We start from the raw sequence: 25309 nt of genomic DNA on the forward strand, positions 1-25309 counted from the left end.
ATTGTGCAAATAAAGGAAACATTCTTCATTCTCTACAGACATGATAGAGGAAAGGCATTATGAATGCCAAGTAAATAACAGACAAAAAAGCGCATCCTTCGTTTCACTCTCTTCCCAGCTAAATGTCGTGGGTGGACAAAACACGTAGCTGTGTGTACAGCATCTGTCCCCACCAGGGCCCACGTGTGCCAGCCAACTGCAGCAGATTCAACCACTACCACTGACCAAGAAGCCAGACCCTCACACCACCTACCTCAGTGACAGAAAACAGACAGCTGGGAAAGAAAATGTTCAAATGCTTTCAATCTTGAAGTCCACATCCCTAAAGCACAGGCATCCCAGGTACCTAACACTGCAGAACATTGCTCAAAGAAGAGTTGGTTTGGTCTCCCCTTGCTGAATGCTGGCATTAAGAAAACACAGAAACAATAGGAAAAAAAAATCCCTGATCCTCTAGGTCCTCCAGACATACTCTGTCTTCCTGTCTTACCTTAAATTTACCCCTCCTGTCTTCCTTTTTATTACCCTATGTATAAGATTTGAAAACAAAACAAAACAACCACCCACATAAAAAAAGTCACAATCTGCAGCCAAGTCCATTTCTTGTAATGCGATGCCAGAAATAGTTTTCTCAACCTTGAATCAAAGGAATACAGTTCAGCTCTTTGCCATAAGAAAATAATCTTCTGCACCAGTAATTTAAAGTGTCTTTGCTAAAATGTTTTGTTAAAAAGCAGCAGTTTTTATTTGGAATTATCCGAAATAGTTCTGGAGCCTGCTAAAGATGAGGGCAGAGTGCAGGAGAGATGCATAGGAGGAAAGTCTACATCACACAACTTGATGGTATAAAGCAATGTAAGGTGGATGCTGAAGAAGAGCCTAGTTTTAGAGCGGGACACGGTGCACAGGACAATAACGGAATCACGGAGTTTCAGAGTTGGAAGGGACCTCTAGAGATCATCTAGTCCAACTCCCCTGCCAAAGCAGGATTGCCCAGAGCACATTACTCAGGACTGCATCCAGGCGGGTCTTGAAAATCTCCAGAGAAGGGGACTCCACAACCTCCCTGGGCAGCCTGTGCCAGTGCTCTGTCACCCTCACCGTAAAGACGTGTTTCCGTGTATTTGAATGGAACTTCCAATGTTCTAACTTGTGCCCATTGCCCCTTGTCCTGTTACTGGGAACTATTGAAAAGAGCCAGGCTCCATCCTCCTTCAACCCACCCTTTAGATACTTGTATGCCATAATAAGGTCTCCCCTCAGCCTTCTCTTCTCCAGGCTAAAGAGTCCCAGCTCTCTCAGCCTTTCCTCATAAGGCAGATGCTCCAATCCCTTAATCACCTTAGTTGCCCTTTGCTGGACTTGCTCCAGCAGTTCCCTGTCCCTCTTGAACTGGGGACCCCAAACTGGACACAGTATTCCAGTTGTGGCCTCACCAGTGCAGAGTAGAGGGGGAGAATGACCTCCTTCGACCTACTGGCCACGCTCTTCCCTATGCAGCCCAGGATTCCATTGGCCTTTTGGCAACAAGGGCACATTGCTGGGTCATGGATAATTTACTGTCTACTAGGACCCCCAGATCCTTCTCCTCAGAACTACAGTGAGAGTACTAGATGTGCTCCACCTTTCAGTTTTGGGAAATAATCAAGTATTTTCCAGGAACTGACATATTAATGAAATTCATAACATAAAATCACTATTAAATAACAGCCACAAATATTGCCCAAGCATTTGGCTTTGCTTTATTAATAAGGTTTAGACAGCTCTGCTAAAAACTGCATGCCATATAATGTATAGAATATATATTATAACTGGGTTCCAGAATTTTTTCACATGCAAAATACTCACTGAGTTCAATGGGAGTTCTGCAAGCAATAAAGTATACAAGACTGGGATCATAAAATAAATATCTATTTTGTTAAAATACAGCATGTTTGCTGGCATAGGGAAAAAAAAATAATAAAAAAAAAAAAAATCAACAATGGCTTGATAAGGGTGGAGTGAATTAGAAAAGCAAAGGCAAATAAAGCCCAGACCAAACTGCTATAGATTTTTCAGCCTTGATGAAAGGCTCCTTTTTTATCAGATCATCTCCCTTCAGGTCAGAAATACTATTGTATTTCTCATTGCTCCTCAAAATCAATTTCAGAATTAGAGCCTGTATTTACAACTTGTTTGAAATAAGCCCCAGGTTGCAGTAGTTCAAGCTTCTTGTACACACATTTCCCTCACCTCTGCCCCCATCCGAAGATCAGAATACCAGTTATCCCTTGATTTCATAGTTTCCATTATGCCCTCATAAATACTTTCCCCAAAAACTTTGGGGAATGGAAAAAGGCAGTAGGGTAGATGCACGAGACCAAATGACGCACAAGAGCACATATAAAGTCATGCCATGAGACCCCAAAAGAGCTGCAGCAGAAGGTAACGTGCCTTCCATTGGAATTTGTTTGATCGCAGACCTCGCTAGGTAGCCTGCTTTTAATTAGCAAGCCTCAGCCTCCCCCTAGCTCCAAGACTACACAGAGTGTGCACGGCTGGTCTGCATAAATCAAGTTGTGCAGCTGAACCTGGCATAGGAAGTCACATTGGATGAGAGAGACCCCAGCGCTATCTGCAACTCAGGGACAGGGTCACACATGCCAGTGCCCTACTCAACATGCAAGGGTAGGCACCTCGGACCCGCTGCAGCGTCTGCACGCTGGTTGTTGCAGTATTATGATTAATACAGAAGCAGTCAAACTGGGTTAAAAAAAAAAAAAAATTATAGCCACCAACTGAAAGGAATTTGTCTGTCATTGCTGCTCTAAAAGGAACATAGAAAATAGTGTAACACAATTAAAAAAATGACAACAAATAAAATGGAGCCTTGCAATTATTTTAGACCTGCCAACTTCAGCTTGTACTTGTTAAAGCAAACATCCTTTTAACTTGGAGACACACCTAACTCTTGCATGAGCTTCCTATCAGTGAATAGTTAAACTGAATATTAACTCAGCAATTACTGTAAACCTGCTGTCTGATCTTGCAGCCTGCATTACACCTTGTTAGAAGATGCAAAATTGGCCCCACGTTGCTACTCTGCATCTCAGTACTGGCAGCCCTGGAAACCAGTACCGGCTAATTAACCAGATTATTTATGGTACAGTACATGTCAGAAGGGAATTACCAGCATGATACAATTATAAACTCTTCTTTAACCACGTGCTGCAGTTTTCTGCTCTCTTCTGTATTGTTCTAATTGGATTCAGCTCCTGCTGAGAGCTTGGCTGCCCACACCCAGCCTGAACAGGTTAGAGAAAGTGATACATCCTGCTTTTCACTAAACCACTAGTCCCATGGTCAACACCCAAGTGTGGCTTTGAGCAGCCTAGACCACTGTCAGAGTCAATTGTCTATCTCTTGTAGAAGACCAGAGTATGAAAGGAGGTTGAAGTAAACGATTTGGACACAAAAAAGTGTGTAGGGGAAGCACAGGGAGAGGGCAACAGGGACGAGGTCTAAGCAACCTCCAGACTGCCAGCCTTTTCAAGGGAAGTCCACAAAAACTGCTCTTCCTCCAGGGTATCTCAGTTCTGCTTCTGTTGGGCAAATAAGGTGTTTGTTGTGAAAGCCAAGATGAGTTTTCTATGAAATAACTGCAAGTCTGGCAAACCTTCTTTCCCATTAACAGCACCCTCTCAGATTGCCCAAAGACAACGACTCAGACAAAGCTGCTGCTCTGCGAGCTGCTACAACGCATTACTAAGGCTGAGAGACAGACCTTTTAAAAAAAAAAAAAACACCCAACCCAAATTTACCTTAATTCTTTTTATTTTTACTACTTTTTTTCCACCAACTCTGCATGCAGCTTAGATTAAAGGGGAAGGACAGCAGCTGAATATTAGGAAGAGTAACGTGATTAAAACATGTACATACATGGAATGATCTTTAGTAGGATTACGGAGCGCAGGATGAGCCCACATCAGGGGTAAATGCAAGCGTAGGCTTAAGCCTCGTGGGAAGGGAGGCTCAGCTTCCAGGCAGGCTCACGGGCCACCACTTACAGAGCTGCAATGGGAGGTTTTCAACACAAAGGCAGTTTTCTAACAGTTTTTAGAGGGCACTTGTGGTGCCCATTTTTCACAGCACTTAATGCCTTAGGTTTGATCAAACCGCATCCCATTTCACACTGGTCTCCAGACAAAATGGCCTTCATTACATTATTTAGCTATGTTCAAAACCCAAAGTGTTCTCCCATGAGGCAAAAGGAAGGAAAAAAGACTACCAACGGAAAGCCCCGAGAAGAGCAAGCAGAACAAATGCTTTACAGTACTTACACTTCCAGCCCAAAGCTCGGTTGATTTTCCTATTAGTTTGTAATATACGTACACCGCTTCTCCCTTCTTAAAATTTACAAAGCGACAGTCTGGACCTTTAAAATCCTGCATTGCCTTCCCTCGGCACATTAACACTGTCCAAAGAAAACGAAATGAAGTGTATTACTTTAATAATAATAATAATAAAAAAACAGTTTCATGAAACGGGTCTTTGCTAACTGGCAGAAAACAAGACCTTGCCGCATGCACTGTTCTATTTTCCAGATTGGGTCAAAAGATAAGAACTTAACTGAAAGTATAACTAGAATAAGAGACTATTAAAAAAATAATAAAAGCAAGCTCACTGATCAAGACAAGCGTTTGACAAAGCACTTGAGAATTACATTTCAGAAGCGCGCTATGAAGCTAATTATTAATATTAAATTAGACGGGCTGAAAGATGACATCTATGTCCTAGCGAAGCAGCCCTGAAACTATGCAGCGCATAAACAACACGCGTTTATTAAGAGAGGGTTTTGCGGGGGAAGGGGGGGGGGGGGGCGTGTAAAATAAAATTTAAAAAAATAAAAAAAAAGGAGCTGTGGGGATCGAAAAACTTGGTGAAAAGACGAGGAACGCCGCGGGTCGGCGCCGCGTTTCCATTTTCCCGATTCTCCCCAATTTCCGTGCCAGAGCCAGAGGAGCTTTGGGAAATGCCCCCGCCAGCCATGCGGCGTTCGCATCTTTTCCCGTAACAACTTCCCGGGCGCGGGAAGAGGCCTCCCGGCTGTGCCGAACGCCGGGGACCGGGCAGGGACCGACCGGGCAAGCACCGACCGCCCGCTCCGCTCCCGGGCCGGGCTCCCCCCGCCAACCCCTTCCCACACTCACTGCTGCACTCGGGGTCGGCGCAGCGCTTGCGCTCGGCGAAGCGGCGGCCCAGGTCGGTCCCGGCGGCGGCGCAGAGGAGGGAGGGCGGCGGGGGCAGGAGCAGGAGCAGGGCGAGGAGCAGCCGGGGGTCCGGCGGCGGCGGCGGCGGCGGGGCTGCGGCCATGTTGGCGGGCGCCGGCGGCGGGGAGGGAGCAGACACGTCAGCAGCACCGGCGGGAGGGCGATGTGGCGGGGGAGGGACCGGCCACGGCGGGAGGAGGAGAAGGAGGAGGAGGGGAGCGCCCGGACCCTCCCTCTCGGCGGCATCCCAATCCCAATCCCAATCCCAATCCCAATCCCAATCCCAATCCTGCTGGGAAGGGACACTCCAGACACCTGTGCCAGGCGAGAGTCCGGCTCTTTTTCAGGGTCCCTCCTAGCAGAGAGGGGCTCCTGCCCCTTACTTGTGCGGCGGTTTTCTCTAGCAGAGGACCGCTGAAGTAACAAGAATGGCCCAGCGGCCTGACCATGGTGCAGAAAAAGGCATGATCGCCCCCGTGCACCCCGCACCCTCCCACGCAAGGGTAAGGATGCCACGGATCCAAACATCCACCCCACTGCTCTCCCTCCCACTCCACCAAGAAGGTCCCATCTGCGCTCAAGAGGCACAACCGCCACCAAGCAAGCATGGCATCTGCCCCAGCAACCTCCTGAGAGTTTGAGGTTAAACCTGCGGTAATGGGGGCGTACGAGCTCATTCACCCGCAGCCCCAGTGAGGAGAGCGCAGGCAAATGAAGGGTTGCACGCCCATCTGGAAACGCAGGGTCCCCAACAGGCCTCGTCTTGCCCGTCTGTAGCTTCGGTTTCCATTTGCTGCTACGTTTTAACTATGGATGTTTGCAAACTAAAAGATGTGCCACTTAGACGCGTGCCTGCCCTTTTTTATTAGCTCTTCTTTACATTGCATTTATATTGCTTTAGAGGTCTAAAATGGTAGAATAACAGCAGAAGTCACAACGGTCACGTACAGGAGAAAAATGAACAAAACTTCTTCTCCCTCCTCTTTTCAGAGCCATGTGATTTGTTCAGCACAGTCCCTGACTGGACAAAGGGAATAAGAGACGCACCGAAGAAGGCATAGGTAATATTATAGTCCCCTGCTGTTTTATCAAATGGTAAAACAACAACAAAAAAAAATCACTTTCCAAAGGGCAAATTCTAAAGCTGCTCCCAAATTGAATAGGCACTTGGCAAAACTGATGGTCAAAGTGAAGGATTCTGCTGTTTTGTGCATGTCAAAGAACAACTGTGGACAGCTGAGGCTTTTTTTTTTAAGAGCCCTGTTAAATGATAAGCCCTCTTAACTTGAGCTATGTGGGGTTTGTTCTGCAACTGTGATAGAAGCAGTTGATCCTACTGCTCCACTTATTGCCAGCTCCCATCACAAGAGCTAGCAATCACCACTGCTAATGGCATTAGAGGCACTGCTTGTGTTCTTATCGTATCCTCATGATTATTGATTTTTGCTCTACACTCTCATTTCTACAGCCTCATCATACAGGGCCTGAGATCCAAGCTTAGTTACTGCTAAGTAATCTCTGAAAAATATGTACGCCCCCCTCTAAAGCAGTTTAATATTTTAATCACATTATGAAAAAGCATCAAGGCAGGAACAGGTCATCTTCCTTAGTGCTGCAATGAATGGCTTTGGTTCCTCTTTGCCAAACGCACCTTGGACATCCTGCCATTGCTTACAGCCTGGTCCATCCCAAGGTTAAGGAAACATCCACACACTACAGAGATGCAATGATTCGTTCGCCCAGTGCCCACACACATTCTCCTGGCCTAGCGCAGTATCATGGCTGCAGCACGCAGGCATTGCTGCCAGCCCCCCTGGAATTTTGTTGACATTTTTTGTATTTCACATCCTGCAAAATGAGGTGATACCTATTTGCCATTGCTGATGTTGGCTGATAAAAAGCTCTCAGAAAGCCAAACTCATAACATCTAGAGGTGAATTTAATCACAATTTACAATATGGAAGTAAATACATTTAATGTATTTATGATGACTATATGAATGAAACACAAGTTATTTTTCCCTTGACATTAACACTTCTTATGGCTTAATTCCAAGCCTGATCTTTAGGTCCACTTGCTTGTGAAGACAGAGCCATTTAGTAATTTCCTGTCAGTACAAGGTTACCAAGCTTATCTTTATTAAAAGACCAAGATAAAAAGTAACGGTGTCTCTGGTCATAAAGACAAGGGCAAGAAAGGGAGATGTCAAGAGCAACAAGATCATATACTTCTTGCCTAAGTCATTACCTTTATTGTGCAATAACAAGTTGCTCACAGATGATACGTATACATGAGTTTACCACTGCAACTGTCCAGCATTCCCTACAATTTCAAGTATTTCACGGTAATATTTACCCACTTATTAACATACCTAGCTTTCCCCAGTGTGTGACATAAACCAGAAATATTTCACTTTGTTCAATTTAGATATTTCAGACAAAATTTCCTTCAGTCTTCAACCCCAATCTTGGAAACAGACTTATTCCGCTATGAGAGCAGTGCTGCCGTACATGAAGAATCTATGTGTCTGCAGTTACAAAGCAGTTCTCCCATCTCTCTTGCTCTAAAGTACCTACTAAAGTTACTAATACCCAGTAACAAGATCAGTTGGCTTAGTTTATGTAAGAATCAGCAAAGACTCTCTCATGTATGACACAGGATGACAGAAGTAACAAGCCAAATGTAAATGTGCTTCTAAGCAAATGTGAGAACTTTAAGAAATAATAGTGAAATTCGGGCACTGACGTAACAAAATATCAGAAATGTTATAGGAAGTGACACCACACTTGGGCAACACCAATGATCAATGAGTCACTCATACGAGGTACAAATTGTACAGGACGGACAAAGAAGATGACACTGTTAAAGAAGTGGTGCTATGTAACAGTTTATCATCAAGTAAGTTAACTAACAATTAATTATATAGAATACTTGTGAACTGAAATGCTGGTCATGTATTGGAAGATTAAAAAAAAAAGGACAGGGATACTTCTGTTATCCCCACATAGATTATTAAATGTCATATTAAGGTATGATACTGAGGTTAAATGTTTAGACGCTACGAACAACTGTTCTGCCTTGTACTATTCCCTTGACACTTGTTATTGATCACTGTTGAACCAGGATACTGGATTACATGAACCTTTAATCTGAGCCAGTTTATTATTTACTCACCCTCACATGGCAGAGCTGTTCTGGAAAAAAACCCTGTACGTTCTTACTTGGAAAACTGGACTTTACTCATACCAAAACACTCCAAAAAGGGATTTAAAGGAACAAGTTCCAGAACAAATTTGTACAAACCAGGTTCTGTGGTGAAGGCAGGTGGATTTCTAGAAACCAGGTACTCTGCAGGAGCACAGGCAGTATTATTGCTCTGCAATGCACAAGATTTTAATTCAGAATCCTTTTCTTCTGTAGAACGTGATTCTTCTAAACTACAAACTAACAGAAAAGTACCAAAACGGCTAATGGAAAAAGTGACAATGGGATCTAGTTAACTATCACTTTTAGAGTATCCATTGCATCAGTCGTAGTTCTAGTCACGCTCCGATTGGGCTAAGTGTAGAACTAAACAGCTCTCTGCTACACGACTGAGCACCCCCCAGCCACCCCCCCTGCTCCCCCGGATCCCTCCTGCCTCACCCTCTGCCAGCCATTCTCCTTCCCCGCACGCAGAGGAGAGCCAAGCACGGCCTATGGCGCCTCCACAGGCTCAGCCACCAGCTCCCAGGCAGCCATGGCCGGGAGCTCAGCAAGCTTCCAGCCGGGCAATTGTACCTCCAGAGCCCACATCACCCTTACACCCACCACATCGCCCTAACACCACCCTTACACACTCCTCCCCTCATGTCACCACCGGCGCCATCTTGCTCAGGACGCCGGCGCCTCCCGCCGCGCATGCGCGCTGTGGGCTCCGCCGTTCGCCGCCGGGAGGGGGCGGCCGCCGTCGAAACCGAGCTGCGGCGAAGCAAGTCCGTCCGACCGCATCCTTCACGGGATGGCCGGCTGGCGGCGTTCGGCGCGGCTGGGTTAGCTCGGGGTCGGCCGGAGGTTCGTGAGGTATCCCGCCCTCAGGGTCAAAGATGGCCGCTTCCCGCGGCGGCCGGGCGGTGAGGCGGTGAGTGCGGGCGTGACGGCCTGCCCGCGGCGCCATGGACAGCTTCCTGGAGGAGGAGGAGGAGGAGACGATGACGACGACGACGACGAAGAAGAAGGCGGCGGGGAGCGCCCTGCTGCCGGCCCTCCACCTGCCCTTCCTGCCTCCGCAGCTCTACCAACCGCGTAAGGGTGGCGCGGCCCCGGCGAGTCCCCGCGCTCCGCCGTCCCCCCCGCTCCGGCCCTGAGGGAGGAACGCCACCCTCTGCCCCCGCTGTGCCCGGCGCCGGTGAGGCCGGTCCGCCTCGTCCCTCCCTCCTTTGGCGGTTCGCCGCCGGTCTCCCCCCGGGGAGGCGGTTGGGGTTCCCGGTGGCCGCAGTGCCGCTCTCGGCCTCCCTTCGCCGCCCTCCCGGCAGCCTGCGAGGCGCTTGAAGGCTGCTCGTAAAATAAGGGCTGATGAGGTGACCGATAACAAAAGGCGTTCTGGGGGCAGGTGACCGCAAAATCTCTGGAGAAGTTTTTGTTTCAAATTAGCTTTGGATAGCGCAACGCTGTTACATCGACTCTGTGCGTATCGGATGACTTCTCAGCAACTTGCACAGTCGGACTTAACCTACAGTAGCCACGGTCCTCCGTGTACTTAATCCTGTGGTGGTCACTGTGGGTTTCATTTTATTAGTGCTTGGAACTTTTGAGGTTAGAAATAGGTGTGAAGATCAGACCGATAGGTAGGTTGCATGGAAGTAATTTTGTAGAACGCACAGTAATAAAACTGCTCCGAGACAGCGTTTGAGTTACTCGTTTGCCTACAGCGTCCAGGTAGGAGGTGGTTTGGCGAGCTCTGTGTGTCCTTCCCAGAAGGCTCTATGGCTTGAGCATTGCTATAGGGGCACGCTAGACCATGGCATACAGCCATGAGCTTTAAACAGATATGGAAATGAGGTATCCATGTACAAAGGATAAGCGGCCTCTTTCCAGTCTTGCAGTCAGAAAAGAATGATTCTCTACATTTATGTTTAGTTTTAGTAGGAATTGCTTAGCCTTTGGGACTGGAATGGCCTGTTTTTATGTGTGTATGCAAATTTTCAGCACAGTGCAGTCACAAAATCAGATGATGATTAGTAAGCAAAGAGTGGTCCCCAAAATATAACAAAACATACTGTGAAGTTATCAAGGCACCATGGCCTTCTAATTCTAGTAGGGCAGTAGTGTGTAATAATTGGATCTTCATTGTTTCAAGTGTCTGTAGCTGTGTGCTGCTTGTGGAAAATGCCATTTTGTATTATATTTCCAGCTTTTTTTGTAGTCTTGCTTCCTTGCAGAGTAGTAGGTGTATTAACTTCAAAACCATGTAGCTTAAGATCCCTTTCTGTAGTGTCTGAGAGAGATCATATATGAGATACTGAAACGGTAGGCATTTTGTTACCTGAGTAAGGGCTGTGACAGTTGTGGGCTTGGTTGAGTTTTTGTTTGTTTTTTTAGCATCTTCCCATGAATACAAGTTAAACTTCAAGAAGAGCAAGGAAGTGTGTTTAAGTTACATTCAGGATGCCATGCTACAAAAGCAATGGAAAAGGGCTGCAGAGTTTCTGACCTTCTATATTGAGTCACTAGAGAAAGACTTTTCTACAGAATACATGGGTCCGTCGGAGGTAAGCCAGTGTCCCTTGTCAGTTCTTTTGCAGTTGAAAAAATACTTGCAAGAAACATCCATAATACTTCAGGACCAACATTTGTCTTAATTAACTAATCATAGGCTTGATTTTTTTTAATTAAAAAAAGGTATTGGAGGTAAGACCTGAGAAGTTAGGCAACTTTCATAAACTAGTTTCTTAAGACACTGAAGCTTCTAAGCAACTATTCAGGTGCTGATGTAGAAACTTGGATGTCAGGCTGCAGAAGGTACACCAGACCTTATTATTGGTAGCGCTCAAGGCAGCGTGCTGTCCAATTACTCACCAAAAGTCTGTGCTGCACAGGCACGTCTCTGCTCTGGGTTTAACCAATCTTGCTGGAGCTTGAATTCTGCTGAGATCTCCCTTTCAGGGGTGCTGAGAATCTGAAGTTCTGTCTGATGTTTTTCCTGACAGAGTGCTCAGTGCTCCTGAAAAGTTCTCTGGGCTTGGTTTTGTTGGGTTTTTCTGTTTAGTTTAGTTTTGGTTTCTTACATAGGCACTTGACATAACTGATGAAAACTTGGCTTGGTGTAAGTTCCATCAGGAGCATATTTATGAAGAGTTGTCTTAATGCAGTCTTCTAAAATGGAAAAGCAGTAAATATGTTTGCCACGGGCATGCCATCAGTCAGAATCTGTTCGAAAGTTAGTGGCTTATTTATGGCTTTACCAGCTCCTCCAGTACTTACAAAACTCCTAGCAGGTACTGAGATAGAAGCAAGAGGAAAGGGATCAGAGTTTTTAAATAAATGAGGTAGAGTACTTGAATATGGCTAGCCTGCTGGAATATTTGGCTACATTGTGTATACAGACCTTGAAAACAAATGCATGTAGATGGGAAGCTACATCTAATTGGAAATAATCTTTACTGCCTAGTTCAAAGAATTATATGCACCTTGCATCTCAGTGGAAACATATCAAGGGAAAACAGAAGTTTTCACTAACTTTGAAACATCCTGTTTTCAGTAATAGGAGAGGGAACATTCTGAGAAATGCAGTTTTCAGAAGCTTTGATGAAGTGTTGTGTTTGTAATGAACAATTATGAAGCACCTACTGAATGGTTGTAAAAATACTACTCGGTGAGCGTGTAACTATAGCAGTAGACAACACTTAGTATTCATTTTTATTTACAGTTCAAATATACAATTTATTTATATGTTACAGTAACTACAAATTTGATAAGACTGTATGCATGGTGACAACTGTTGTCATTTTTGTACTAAGGTTATTTTTAATCTCTTTCTCCCCATTAATAGATGATTTGGAGAATAGGAACTGAAATTCTGTGCTATCATTCCCATAGCAGCATGAAAGAGTTCATCTCTTTCATAGAACAGATGAAAACTCTAGGAGTAAAAAGGTATTTGAAGGTGAGTGTACTTAATGCAATCTTGATGATTTTCCACGTGTTTACCTGAACGCTTTCTTGAGTATTAGTTTCTGAATCTCTCTCCGAGTGTATTGCTGACAATAGTGTCAAAAAAGATAGTACATCTGGCATGATATTTTAAGGGTTATTTTATACCTAACTGTATCTCATTTGGTCTATGTATTTTATCACTGGTGTGTATTGTCAGACCTTAGAAGTGCCTAGATACTTTAATTGACCGTTTCGTTGGAAACAAATTCTTTTTCATGCATGCCCCAATAACATCTAATTACGCATTAACACCTGCCAAGTTTTGCTTCCGGGCCTTAATTTGGCCACTGTGCTCCTGAATAAACAGTTGTATTTAAACTTTGCCATCATTTTTTGATCACTTTTCAAGTAGCTAATCTGTATGTAAAAAAAGTGGGCCTTATACTGTGGACCCCTGTGTCACCCAGCTGTAGTTCTTTTTCTGTGGTGGCTCATTCAAGGCTATCTTGTTTTGGTTTCCTTGACTGCTTCTCACTTGTGGTGGTGCTTCTGTCTTTCATTCTGTTGTATTTGTTCAAGGCCTTCAACGGAAGCTCTATACAAGAATTTACTAGAGCTAACTGAAGGTTTAGACTTCTGTCTGGTTCCTAATCAACACTATAGGGTGGTAGGACATTCCTCTTTCAGGTGTTCTGCAGTTGGGTAGCCAAAACAAAAATCAGCAAACCAACCCACGTGGATTTCCTCTGGTTATTTCTGGATCTTCTTAAACAGGTGTGGCACTTGTTAATGAAAAGGAGATTTTTGAAACAACTGCTTTCTGCTGCCTTGATAAGTACCACTGAGTGTCTACCACCTGGTGGGTGAATTTCTGCCCCACAGATTTCAAAAGCTTCAGCCCTTTCCCTTCCTAGGGATACATCTTTGTATATCAGATGTGCTTCTGATTACTAATGCTTCTCCAGCATCTTCAGACAGAAAAAAATTACTTAGGTTCTTGGCTCATCTCCCTGCCCTCAGTGACACTGGTATTCTCCCAATCCTGCATTTTTCTCCAAAATTCCTTGTAAAGGTACTGTTTGCCTAAAAGAATATGTGTAAAATGCTTTTATTAAAATACTTAACTAACAGTGTTTGCAATATTTTATATGCAAGTCTCTTTCCCTGCCCATCTGTGTAGAACTTTGCTGTATTGCTGAGATTCTCTCTGTTTATGATGTGAAATGCTGTGGTATGGACTGTTTGAATTGCAGGTTTGTTTAGAGCATGCCTTTCATCTCCTTTGTAATGGACTAATAGATGAAGCTTACCAAAACCTGTCACTGGCAGAAAGCTGGAGGTTTGGAGAGCAAACAGCCATTCAGGATAAAGAAATGAAACTGATTCAGGCTTATAGGGGACTGTTGGACTACTATAGCTGGTGTAAGCAGAAGAACATCCTGTTAGAGCGTGGTAAGTCCTAGTGGACTGTAAACTTCAACCTTGCTTGTGCAGACACCCTGATTAGCAATGACGCTTCTTCCATGCGGGCTGCTCTTCTGCTTTTGTGTGCCCATGAAGGCACAAAAGGGAAATACTAGACTTCAAAATTCGATGGTGTGGATGGTGTATCAGGAATGGTGGTGGTGCCAAAATGGCACACTGACCTGCTTTTTTCTGAAGTGTCCTGAAATGCTATTCTGAAACTCTTTCTGAATCACATTTGTTACATCCAGTGAGCATCACCTAAAATAATGGTCAAAGGAATGTATCCACTTACAGCTGTGTCTTAATAGGTGCATAACTGCTTGACTGATGCTAGAATTTTGAGTGCTAGGAAAAGCCCCCAAAACTTGTGTTGGAATTGCAATTTCTATAAAGGGACATAAGCTGATACTTGTGTATGGTGTCTAATGGCGCATATACCTGCTGGCTGTGCGTTATCAGTTACACTGGATCACTACTTGTTTCTGTGAAAGCTAAGTATTAAATTTGGTTTACAGACCTTGTACTGGTAGTATCTTGTTGTGGAATACTACCCATCATGCCCCGTGAGTTAAAACTGGGTGATAATACATTTGAATAAGAGCAGGGAAAACCTCTTTTTTCAATACTGAGGAAACTGAGGCCTCTTTTTTGAAGCACTCTGACTGGAGTCTTTGCTTAGCAAAACATGATCGTTTCTTCAAGCACTTCTTCAAGATCCCTTTTGATTAGCAGAGCTAACTGTGGCATTCTTTCATGTTTTGGTAGGTCAAGATGGATTTGAAGACTTATCTGTTGAACAGGAAATGCACAGTTGCTTTCGGAAGGCAGCAGTGAACTTAAAGGAGATCATTAAAATACCTGGAGTCTGGGATCTCTTTGTGAAATGCTATGTGGATGTAAGGGCATGTTTTACAGATATCTTCCTCTTGTATTTCCCTGTCTAATTTTCATTAAGATGTCTGTCTGTGGCTTTGTTATATGTGTGTGGGTGACAACAAAGTATTTTGAAAGCAACACATCTATACATGTATCCCACTGCCTTTGATTTAGAGCACAGTTTATCCTGGTAGAACTGCGGAGCCTGCACAGAGTACAAAAAGGACTATCTGTGCATTGCCAAGAAAAAGAAATAGACAAACAACTTGCATATTTTGTTTTCATGGTGCTAGTACAGAAATTGGAGCACAGCTGCTGTATTTAAATTCCTGAAAGCAAGTTAGCTCTTTTTGGCAGGGCAATGTTTTTCTGGATCCACTAAATGTTAAAGACACCAAACATGCAATCCCTGTGTGTTCTGTGGTTTTTGTTTTTTTTTTTTTTTTTAAATATCTGCTTAGAATTTTTAATTAAATAAAGTTAATCTTAAAATCTCTTTGAAATAATTTACTTTTTGTAAATGCTGATAAGCTCTGACTTCTCTAAGCACATTTTAGGGAATTTTACTTGGTGCTGGCAGCTGCTAGGTTTTCTCGTTGAGTTCTCTCTTTAAAGACATGGCAGACTGCTTCAGTGCCTCTTTCCAGTGAGCAAGTGCTGGTAATTCTTTGGCAAATAAGCGTTAAAAGAATTTTCTCCTGTAGTGGCTTCTATGTGTGAATTTTTGTCTCTCTGTGGTAAGAGTAGCTAGTAAAATGAAAATACTGTAGTGTTAGCCTTATCTAAATGCTGCACTCTTAGGTACCGACCATGCTCTTAGATAGTTCTGTGGCAGTCCAAGATTAGTTGTAAGAATTTGATTCCTAAATGATCTATGACTCCATGTGGCAAACTAATGACAGACTTAATTTCTCTTAGTTGTTGGAGTTCTATGGAGACCATAACGAAGCCCGCCAAGTATTAAATGAATATGCCTACAACTCAAAGTTTCCTGCTAATCCCAATGCTCACGTTTACCTCTATCAGTTCCTGAAGAGACATGGTGAATCAAAGAAATCACTCATATCTGCACTCAAGGTATATATTATATAGTAGATACAGTCTGTGTTCATTCATGTTGCACAGTGGTCTGACAGTTTGGTTCAGTTGAACTGCTACATTATTTAGCCTATTGTATTCTTTGTGGGAAGCAGAGGGTTAGAGGAAAGTTAGTGGGAGGGATGCTAACGGGTAGAGCAAACGGGATCCTTCACTGTCTTTGTTTTACTTTAACTGATACATTGTATAACTTCTTTAAGTCAGTAAACAAGCTCAGAGAACGTGTAAACATGGTTCCAGAAGTCTGTATCAGCAGTCTTGTACATAAAACACATTGATTTCTGTTACAGTTTGATCTTTACAGTATTGAAGAAAGGATTAGATGTTTGCTCTTTCACATATTGATCCTGTCTAGCAATTAGTTTCTCTGCTTGATTTCAATGAGCTGTGCATTTGAGCTGAAATAGAAGTTAATTTCTGCTGGCTGTTGGCAGGCAAGGCCTTGCTGTATTAAGCTTCTGTATAGTTGCTTTTAAATTCCTGCTTTCCTTGCCCTTGCTCACTGATCTTGGTAGCTTCTTGCAAACAATGTTTTGCAATCTGTTTTGCCACTTGATGGCACTAACGAGCTTTTGTTAGGGCAGATGTTTTAGAACTGCTTCATAAAGTGTAGCCTTTTAAACTGTAGCATGTATGTATAAAATTCCATCTTCTCAGTGCTTTTTAGCAGTGATTGTGTACGCTAATCTCTTATGAGATAGTGACAAATCAAAGAACTGGTCTGAAAGGTTCAGAAACTGTGATCCAATGCACAGAGCAGTAGGGGGGGGAGCTAGAATTAGCCTAGGAAAGAAATGATGTTGCCTTCTAAAAAGTGGACACTGGATATGGATTTGAGCTGTTCCTTGAGAATGTTGTATTTGTCACATGCAGTGTTTTTCAGCAGCCATCAAAGTATTTCATGCATTGTGTCACAGAGCAGTGTCACAGATGTGCAAAATGGACCTAGATATTCGTTCTTTGTGTGAAGGCACTAAGGTACCGGATTGGGTGGTTTAATTAGTAAAATTAATCAAAACTCTGAAGCCTGTGCTTCCCTTGATCAGGTAGAAGTCTTCAAAAGTTTTCACATTAAAATAATGTTTTTTTTATTATTTTTCAGATCTTGCATGATATTGTTCCTTCTCATGAACTAATGACAGATTTTAATATCATGCTTCAAAAATCAAGTAAGTCTTTAAATATTTTTTCTCTTTTCCTTTATGTGAATCTAGAATAATATTCTGAAATTATTCTGCAGCCTTCTGTCTGCTTTTGAAGTAGTTTTGTTTGTTAAGGAAAAAAAACAAACAACTTCCCAGTCACAGGAACCTTTTAAGTTGGATGTGCTAGCAGGCATTTACAAACTTCTTTAAACAAATGTCTTTCTCATTTTAAAGGCTGATCACAGGAAACTGTTGTAAGGCACAGCCAGGATCTCAAAATTAACTTTTTTTTTTTTTTTTGAGGTACCCTACTCTGAATGCCAGGGTCTCTATTCCCATTTTTAGGGTCTCTGATTTATTTATTTTTTCTTTCTCTTTTGGAGGAATTGAGATGGATCTATGCTTTAGTTCATTGTTATTGATCAAAGAACAACATCTTCCTCCTCTTCGTTCTTCCTCCTCCAGTTTTATCTTCAAGCTGATAGAAAAGCCTTCCAACTTGGAGACTGTTTTTTCCATGCTGATCAATTGTATTTCAAGCTGTCTGTCTTGTGACCTAGTATGTTCCAGCAGGTCAGCAGATTGGTAAAATGTCCTTGATCAAGATTGTTCTCTCTCTTCTGCTCTTCCCTTTTGGGAGGGGAAAAAACCAACCTCCTGGTTAAAAAACACCTTTATTCTGTTCATGCATGATACATTTGATAACTTTTTGTAGCTAATGAGGACAATCTGATTTTTTTTTTTTTTTAAGAAACTTACACTGTTAAAATAACTGTTCCTACATATACCTGCTGTGATATGTTAGGTTGTTGTTTTAAGAACTCTGCTGATACAAAACTGCCGATGCAAAATGTCTGTTTTATTCGTGTCAGTCCCACATTTTATTTTGGGAATTTTTTTGGTGGCATCTCAGAATTTGAAGTATTTCAGAGGCACTGTGTTTCCTTCCCATGGGAAGAACGTGTTGAACAGTGGTGCCCATTGGAAGCACTGATGAGTGAGTTTTGGAAACAGCAACTATTGTAAGCAAGGCATTGTGGGATAAGTGAGCGGTCCTACACGTGCCTTCTGCACCAGCAGTTTGTGAGCAGAATGGGAGCAGGGACAGAGTGTCTCTAGTATGAGCTGTGCTCTAGAGCCAGGAAGTATTCCTTAACTTTGTTCTTGCCCTTTTCTGCTGATTTTTCCCACGGCTGTGGGAGTCGAGCGAGTGGCTGCGTGGTTCTTTGTTGCTGGCTGAGGCCAAACCATGACACTTTGCCTCTTGGAAGAGGCAGAAGGCAGTGGGGGAACCCTCAGTAATACGGAAGGTTGCAGCGTTTGGGGAGGTAGGGTTGAGAGGTATTTCACTTGTTGCTTACTACTGAGCTCAACCTGATCTATTTAATTCATTAATTAGCCTAATCTTTTTCCAGAGAAAAGAAAAAAACGTCGACTGGGGCTAGAAGTTATTTTTGCAGCCTTGGATTATGCTGGCTGGAAAGACAATGTAAAAGCATGGAGCTGTTTGGCGAGACAGGTGAAACAAATTATAATGTAAGTGTGGCATCTCTGATATGATGTTCTGAAACTGAATGTGTGTCAAGTCTCGACCTTTGGGAAATTGACAAAGTGACCCTTTGTAGCCTTGGTCTTCCCTGCCGGTGAATGGAAGCATCAAAGCATCACCTGGCCTATCTTGAGGTCTGTGGTAGTGCTTGCCTGCAGTGTGCTTTCATTGTGAGAAAAGAAGAAATTATTATTGAGGGGAATTCCCAAATTTCCAGTATTGTCATTGCCTGAAAAAGTTGTTGGGATTTTTTTTTACCATGTTACATGCTTATGGAGAGTTTTTCAGATGTTCAGGTAGCATTTGCTGCCCATAACTAATCTCCCTCTTTCAGGGGGTAGGGGGAAACCAAGTTGTTGGGTCTCCTGCTCTGTTCCTATGTATGCGTTACTTGAAGCTAGTTTGAGAATTGGTGGGCTGCAATAGGGGCATGGCTGGTACTGTACAGACTGGTGTGTTGTGTGATGGTGGTAACTGTTACAGAACGCAGCCAGTGTATTCTTAAAAGTTGAGCCAGCATGCCTGGGGATTGATGTGTCCCCGCCAACACTGACAGACGTGGCCTCTGATTTCAGAAGAAAGCATCTCAGGCAGTCTGTGCCCAGAAGGCCTCTAATATCTAGACTCTATTTTGTCCAACAAACAGTGTGTTGTGTTTTTTAAGCCCTATATATTTACAGTAAAATAATTCAGTACTTAATTTGACCTGTTTTGCTGTTTTATTGCCACCTCCACCTATACAGCATCTGCTGCTAAGGTCCAGAAGCTAGTGGATTAAAGCTAGGAGTGTTGTTGAATAGAGTTAGCAAAAATGGCATGATAGTCTAACTTGGCCTGTATTTTTCTGTTTGAAGACACAACTTTAGAGTATCTTGAAATATACTGGGCATCTTGGTTGTTTTATGGGAATATCACTTCCCTGTTGTAGGTAGCTTCTATTTCTGAAATGCTTGGTTTAAGGTCTTCGTTGTGTAACAGTTATTGGGATAAGCATTTGGGATGTTAGTCTTTGAGTTATGCACAGGGTAACACAAATCTTTTCTAAAAACAAACTCCTTCAAGTTTGTCAACAAATGAGTAGTATGAAGAAACTTTCTTATTAATATTGACAAACTGGCACACAAGTCAAAGGCTTGCTTCATTTCACACCATAATCTGTGTTACTGCCAAGTCTAAATGAGACTGCTAGAGTTCACCTCCTGCCTTGCTAGCATTGCCAGGGATTAAAAACAAGAAAAAAGTTATTTCTGTTTAGATTAGTGTTTCTGTCTGCAGTGTAAGGTCAGTGTGTCTTTGCTAGCAATTTATGAGACTTGTAGCAAGTTGATTATAAAATTTAGTGCCTCCTAATCATCTTTTCATCCCAATTTAAGCTTTTATGTAACTTGTTTTACCTTTTTCCAGCTCTGAGAAACATCTTGACTGGATCAAGCAAGAGTGGAACTCCAGGAAGGACTGGTGGCCAGCCTTCCATTTTAGCCGTTACTTGGCAAAAAGGAATTGGCAGGAAAATGAAAGCCTTTCATATGAAAAAGCTCTGGTAGCTGGAATCTTACTGGGAAAAGGTAATACGAAATGTTCTTTCCTTTTCAATATGTAGAACAAAAATAATGTCTAGTTCTAGCCCTAATGAGGTGGGATGCAGCTGATCTACTCCCTGGAAGAAATGCAGTTTCTTTCTTCTAGGAAAGATTGTTGTCTTTGAAGCTGAACATGAGAAAAATATTTAAATTGGTTTGATACTTGACAGTGAGGCATATTTTGCATAACATGTCTTATCCTGGTTTAGAATTCTGTTTTATCTGGCATTGTTGAGCAGTCACAGTACTATTTAGCTTGTTGTTTAACCTTCAAACCACAGTTTCAAAAATGCATAACATGCTCCTGAGTGAATCTTGCGAGGGCTGAGGAGGGTTTGCTTGCTGGATGCCAGTCTAGGCGGTGTCTCGGCAAATACTGGGGAGCAGCTGGTCCTTAAGGGCCGTGGGGGTGTTATAATGGAGGAAAGAGGAGAAGGGGGGCAGCTCTTGAGTGAAAACCATCAGCGGTTTGGTAAGAAGGTGAGGAATATGACCTCTTTAGTAGCATTCTTTGAAATTCTGCCAAAACCAAGTGGAGTATCAGGCCAAGAAGCAACTAATAAATTGAGAACGAGAATATGGTGTGGAGACCATGGCTCGTACCCCATTTTGGACTTTTGGTTGATAGGCAAGTTGTTCATTGTCAGCTTTTCTATAACTTTATCTTCTGGACTTTGTGAAATAATTTCTCCTGTTGAAAGTCTTTTTTTTTTTTTGCTTTCAGTAATATGCTATCAAATGTCTCCCAGCTTTTATTACCAGATGGCTAATAAAGTTGTTCCAGCTCTAATTTTCTTTAATGAAGTTTCTGTGCTTATTGGTGTCAATTTAAGCCTCTGTTTTCCTTATCCAACATAATAACTTATTGTATGAAATCAATGCTTCTTTACACTCTTGAGACTTTACTCTTCAAATAGATTAGAAAGTAAAAACAAAAGAGAAAAATATTTTGCAAACAGCATACAGTTATATTTATGTGGAATATTTTTCTGGGTCAAATGAGGATAGATTATTTAATGCTGCAGTTATGTCTCTACTATGCATGTCTTGGATCATTTTATTACTTTCATCACTGAAAACTTAGATGTTTGCATGTTATTTAAACAGTGAAAATATTTTGTATTTGCTTGTATCCTGGTATAACTTACATTGCTTTGTTGGTTTTTGTTTTTGTTTTTTACTGTAGATTGCAAATACTTTAAATATGTGTCACACCAAGGTTGCAAAGCTCAAGTGAAAAGGTTTCGGATACTGAAGAAGTTTGTGAATAAGCACAATCCTGTCTACCTGAGAATATCTGGTCTTTCAGATTCCTCTGTACAACATTAATTAGAAGGTGTCCTTAAGGTTCTTGCTGTATCTCTTCCTCTCTGTGAAAATGACTTCTGTATTGGTGCTATTCTAAAACTTCTAGGCAGACCCTATTGACTTGGTTCTAGAATTTTTCATATATTTCTGCAAAAACGCTTTGGTTTGTATTTATTTTATAATAAAATGAATATAAATTAACAGATAAGGTTGAGGTATTTCTTTAATATTAGTCCCATATTTCTGTGTGAAATGCAAACAGCATTGATTTCAAATACATCTTGAGTTTCTAGACAAATACATCTTGACTTTCTAGAATCTTTTTGCAGTCTTGCCTGCGAGTTGAAATGTGCGCTGTCGCTGTGTTTGGAAACCAAATGTTAATGTGTTGTCACAAACTAGCATTCTAGTTTGTTTGTAAACAACAACAAAATGGTTTCCAAACACTACTTCTGTTTTAATGACAGGTCTGTAGAACTCAGGTGGATGAACTGCTTGAACTACCTCTAAATGAAGTAAATCTTTAATAGCATAGTGGTATATGGAGAAGTACGGCTGTGCTTTTAAAAGCTGAGTGTTTATCTGGGATTTTGGTCTGGGTTAATATGGGTCACGTGATATCGTCCTTAAGATAATGTGTCTTAAATGTTAAGCGAGCTACTTGCCATAACTGTATGTTCTATAAAAAAGTAGCAATTATCTGTCATTCCAGACCTGTGTGCTAGTTTAGTTCTGACTCCCGAAGAATGCTGCTGCCTCATCTGTAATAATCTAGGTTCTGTTGGAGGTCTTCACCTGAGTTTTGGCTGTGTTAATTTAGGTTGTGAGGTTCCAAAACAGTCTTCCCCTGCATCCCTCCTGTAATATGTCCCACACCCCTGGGAAGCAACCCACTGTAGTCTGAAAGGTGATCCAAACTGTTGCTCCAAATGACTCATCTTGATGAGTTTCACGCTTGGATAATGGGGCTAAAGCTGTCCTGGGAGAACCCTGGGAGGCAACCAGGCAGGGTGTCCTGTCCCTGGAGCCCTTAATTTGGCTTCCTGCCTGCCATTGTGCCCCTCCACTCCTCTGGACTTGCAAAGATGTGCCTTTGATTGGTGACTCTCCTGTGATACACCTGGCAGCATTCCAGCAGGGTATTATTTGGGCTTCCCCCTTCCATTGTCTCCCTTTGCTCCTTTGTGGGTGTGCAGAGGAGTTTTTATCATACAACCTAACACAGAATAGTGCAAAAATTGAATGCTAGATCCCCTGCTATATGTTGTTGTCCCATATAATTTTCCTTCTGCCCTCTTAGCTGCCTGTGGGAAATGTGTATGTGTTGCATCAGCCGAGAAACTGTCTCTTTATTGAGGAGGAAATTTGAAACAAAACAGCAGAGATTGGGGTGGAGGTAAGAAGACAACAGTAAGGAGAATGAGAGAAAAAAGAGGAGCTTGATGTCTCTGAGAAAAATCTGTTAATCCATTGTGTGGATTTCTCCTGTGACCTGTGGAAGCAGGATTGCTGCAAGGGATCATGCTCTCTCCTGGTGCTAGAACTACCATGCTGCAGTCAGCAAGTAGAAGAGCAGCACAGTTCCAGCGTTGATGTAACTATGTCAAGCATTGCTCTTTCATGTCCTGCAAGAAACTTGCTGTTTCCTGACACCATAGTACTTACACCTGAGACAAACCTGCAGATCACAAGTTCTGAGTGGAATTCCCTGTGTAAGTTACTCAGTGCATACTGTGTTTTCAAGCTTGTGTGTTGTACTTTGAATATGGTAATTCCTAGTGGACTGGAATATTCTGCTTTGGCTCTGAATCCTGTGGTCTAGGTTTGGTTTTCTTATGACTTGACATCTTCATCCTGTGTGCACAACTTCTGTGAGGGTTTTTTTTTCCTTCTGTGAAACAAATAGCACATCTCTTCTTCACTGATCTCCTTTTTGCAGAGGCAAGGAACTTGTTCAGGGAATCCACATCTTCTGGTCCACAAACCCAGTGCCTGTTGTCTTGTTATTCCCCCTCTTGTTCTGGTATTTTTAATATTAAAATCTAACATAATGGTTACACAAAATTGCAATTCTCTTCATCTCTATCCTCTCCTTTCCCTGTGGTTTAATTCATGCTTTTGATGCTCCTGCTTGTGCTTTCCTGTTCTAAGAAAGTTCAAGAAAAGCAAGCTAACGAAGCGTCAGCTGCTTTTAAAGCATGTCGCCCCTGTGTGTTTTGACTTCCTTCCTCTTCCCACCATGTTCTCCATGTTCTGAGTAGCTGGCTCATACTGGAAGCTCGAGCAGGACTTGCTTTGGCTTTCAGAGCAGTGTAAGCATATTGTCAGCACTGAACAGGTTCATGTGTTACCACCATTGGAGTAGACCCTGCATAATCAGAGGATCGATGTGCCTTGTACTGGTTTGAATGTACAGTTTTTTAGGGCTTTCTGTAGTTGGTGTTCTTATCTGCAATGGTAAATGGAAAAATTCCGCTAAATCTTGTGTTGTTGCATTTAAAGAATGGCTGGAGGTGGTATGCTGGCCCATGGCAGGTGGGGTGGGTGGAAAAGACTTCCCACTGCAAGGAGTCCTTGAGTAATGCGAACAGTAGGCTCTGTGGGAGGTTATGCGTTCTTTCCTTGCTAAATGCAAGTAAAACTATTCTAACTTTTCTGCCCTCATCAGAGTAGCAAGGAGTGCTCTTGCCTCCTGGTCCGAAGTATTCAGTAATTGGGAAGTGTAGTTCTCTACACGGGTAAGTATTCTGAGTATTTTTGTCTGCAAGTGGCATGTCCCGAGGAAAGGGAGAGATGCACTTACATTCTCTTAACAGGAATGGGTTGAACCTGTGAATAATGTTAGTTACCCCAAAGAGCTCAGTAATGCTAAAGGAATTAAAAGCACAGAGAACTTGTAGGCTGTAGTTACAAATGAAGAGTACATGAATATCCTCGCTTATTATCCTTGCTGTTCATTGTGCTTTCAAAATAAGTCAATTGCTAGGGGACACCGAAGTAATGCCTTAATTTCACTGATTCTCCAATGTATGAGAGCAATAACTGAGATAAGGTGATAGTTCAGCAGATTTAAATACAGGGATTTAAAATGCTTTATCTCATCACAGTGCTGAATCTTGTGATTGGTGTATTTCCAGTTCATTGAAGTCTAAGCAGAGACGGTATTATTGGCACGCTGCTGGACAGTCAAGATGCCACAAGTTAGTCACAGCAAAACAGGTGATGGTTTAAAAACCCAGAGGTTTTTCAAAACTCTGAGGTGACTTAAAATCACAGAGTATTCTCAGCTGTCATGTTACACTGGTTATTGTATTGAGAAGCGAGGACTGGGAGCTTTGGCTTCCCCCTGAGCCACATGCAGATAGACTCTGGGAGTAAATGTTGATGTGTGGGAAGAGGGGAAAGAGTTTTGGATGACTGGAGGAGTCCCTGTATGTGGAATTCTCCCTGCAGCTTCCCTTCCCTCACTTTCTGCATGCGTCCCATGGAGGGAAAGCAGTAAGTAGGAAGCTGCTAGAAATGGCACAAGGGGTATCTGTGCATTGGCTATAATCTCCTAGGATCTGTGGGGAGGAGAAATAGCTAATTGCTTTTTGTTAATTGCTTGGCTCCTCACTAATGTTTCAGAAGCAATAGAACAGATCACAAAGCCTTGCTTTCCAGTAAGCTTTCCTGGATGGAAATGTCTAGTGAGTGGGTGTGTGCTAAAGCTGCTTCCTAACGGCATCAGACTGGCTGATCACCCCTGCAGCTGCGCGGGAAAGCACAGCTTGCTCCTCTTCCTTGGATCCCTTAGGCTCTTGGTGTGCTGCTCTTCTCATACTCGTGTCTTGTGATGTGTGCAGCCCAGTGCTGATGATCGCTCTGGGTGTGTGGGGGTTTGTTGCCTTGCTATGAGTAGAG

General features: G+C 42.8%; 2 protein-coding genes across 3 annotated transcripts in view; one reads left to right on the forward strand and one right to left on the reverse strand.

The window, feature by feature from the left end:
- The window catches only part of MIA3 (MIA SH3 domain ER export factor 3), a 28820-nt gene extending 23465 nt beyond the window's left edge, over nt 1–5355 (reverse strand). Inside the window, exons 1-2 of the mRNA XM_082480398.1 lie at nt 5190–5355; nt 4320–4453 (exon numbers count right to left, since the gene is read on the reverse strand). Of these exons, the coding sequence (XP_082336524.1) occupies nt 4320–4453; nt 5190–5352 (297 nt within the window). The 5' untranslated portion in view covers nt 5353–5355. The remainder of the gene's footprint in view (nt 1–4319; nt 4454–5189) is intronic.
- Nucleotides 5356–9200: 3845 nt separating this feature from the next.
- On the forward strand, nt 9201–23344 carry TAF1A (TATA-box binding protein associated factor, RNA polymerase I subunit A). Of its 2 annotated transcripts, XM_082480820.1 has the most exons (11): nt 9201–9533; nt 10830–10999; nt 12280–12393; nt 13637–13835; nt 14616–14746; nt 15645–15803; nt 16927–16993; nt 18385–18505; nt 19923–20083; nt 21285–21445; nt 22707–23344. In XM_082480820.1, the coding sequence occupies exons 1-10, from the start codon at nt 9404–9406 to the stop codon at nt 21425–21427; spliced, it is 1395 nt and encodes a 464-aa protein (XP_082336946.1). In that variant the 5' UTR covers nt 9201–9403; the 3' UTR covers nt 21428–21445; nt 22707–23344. The 2 variants fall into 2 exon arrangements, with proteins under 2 accessions (XP_082336946.1, XP_082336945.1); XM_082480819.1 differs by lacking the exon at nt 22707–23344 and having other exon boundaries at nt 21285–21633.
- Nucleotides 23345–25309: the final 1965 nt, after the last annotated feature.

Source organism: Vanellus vanellus (genome assembly GCF_965231255.1).
Source record: "Vanellus vanellus genome assembly, chromosome: 3".
NCBI lineage: Eukaryota > Metazoa > Chordata > Aves > Charadriiformes > Charadriidae > Vanellus > Vanellus vanellus.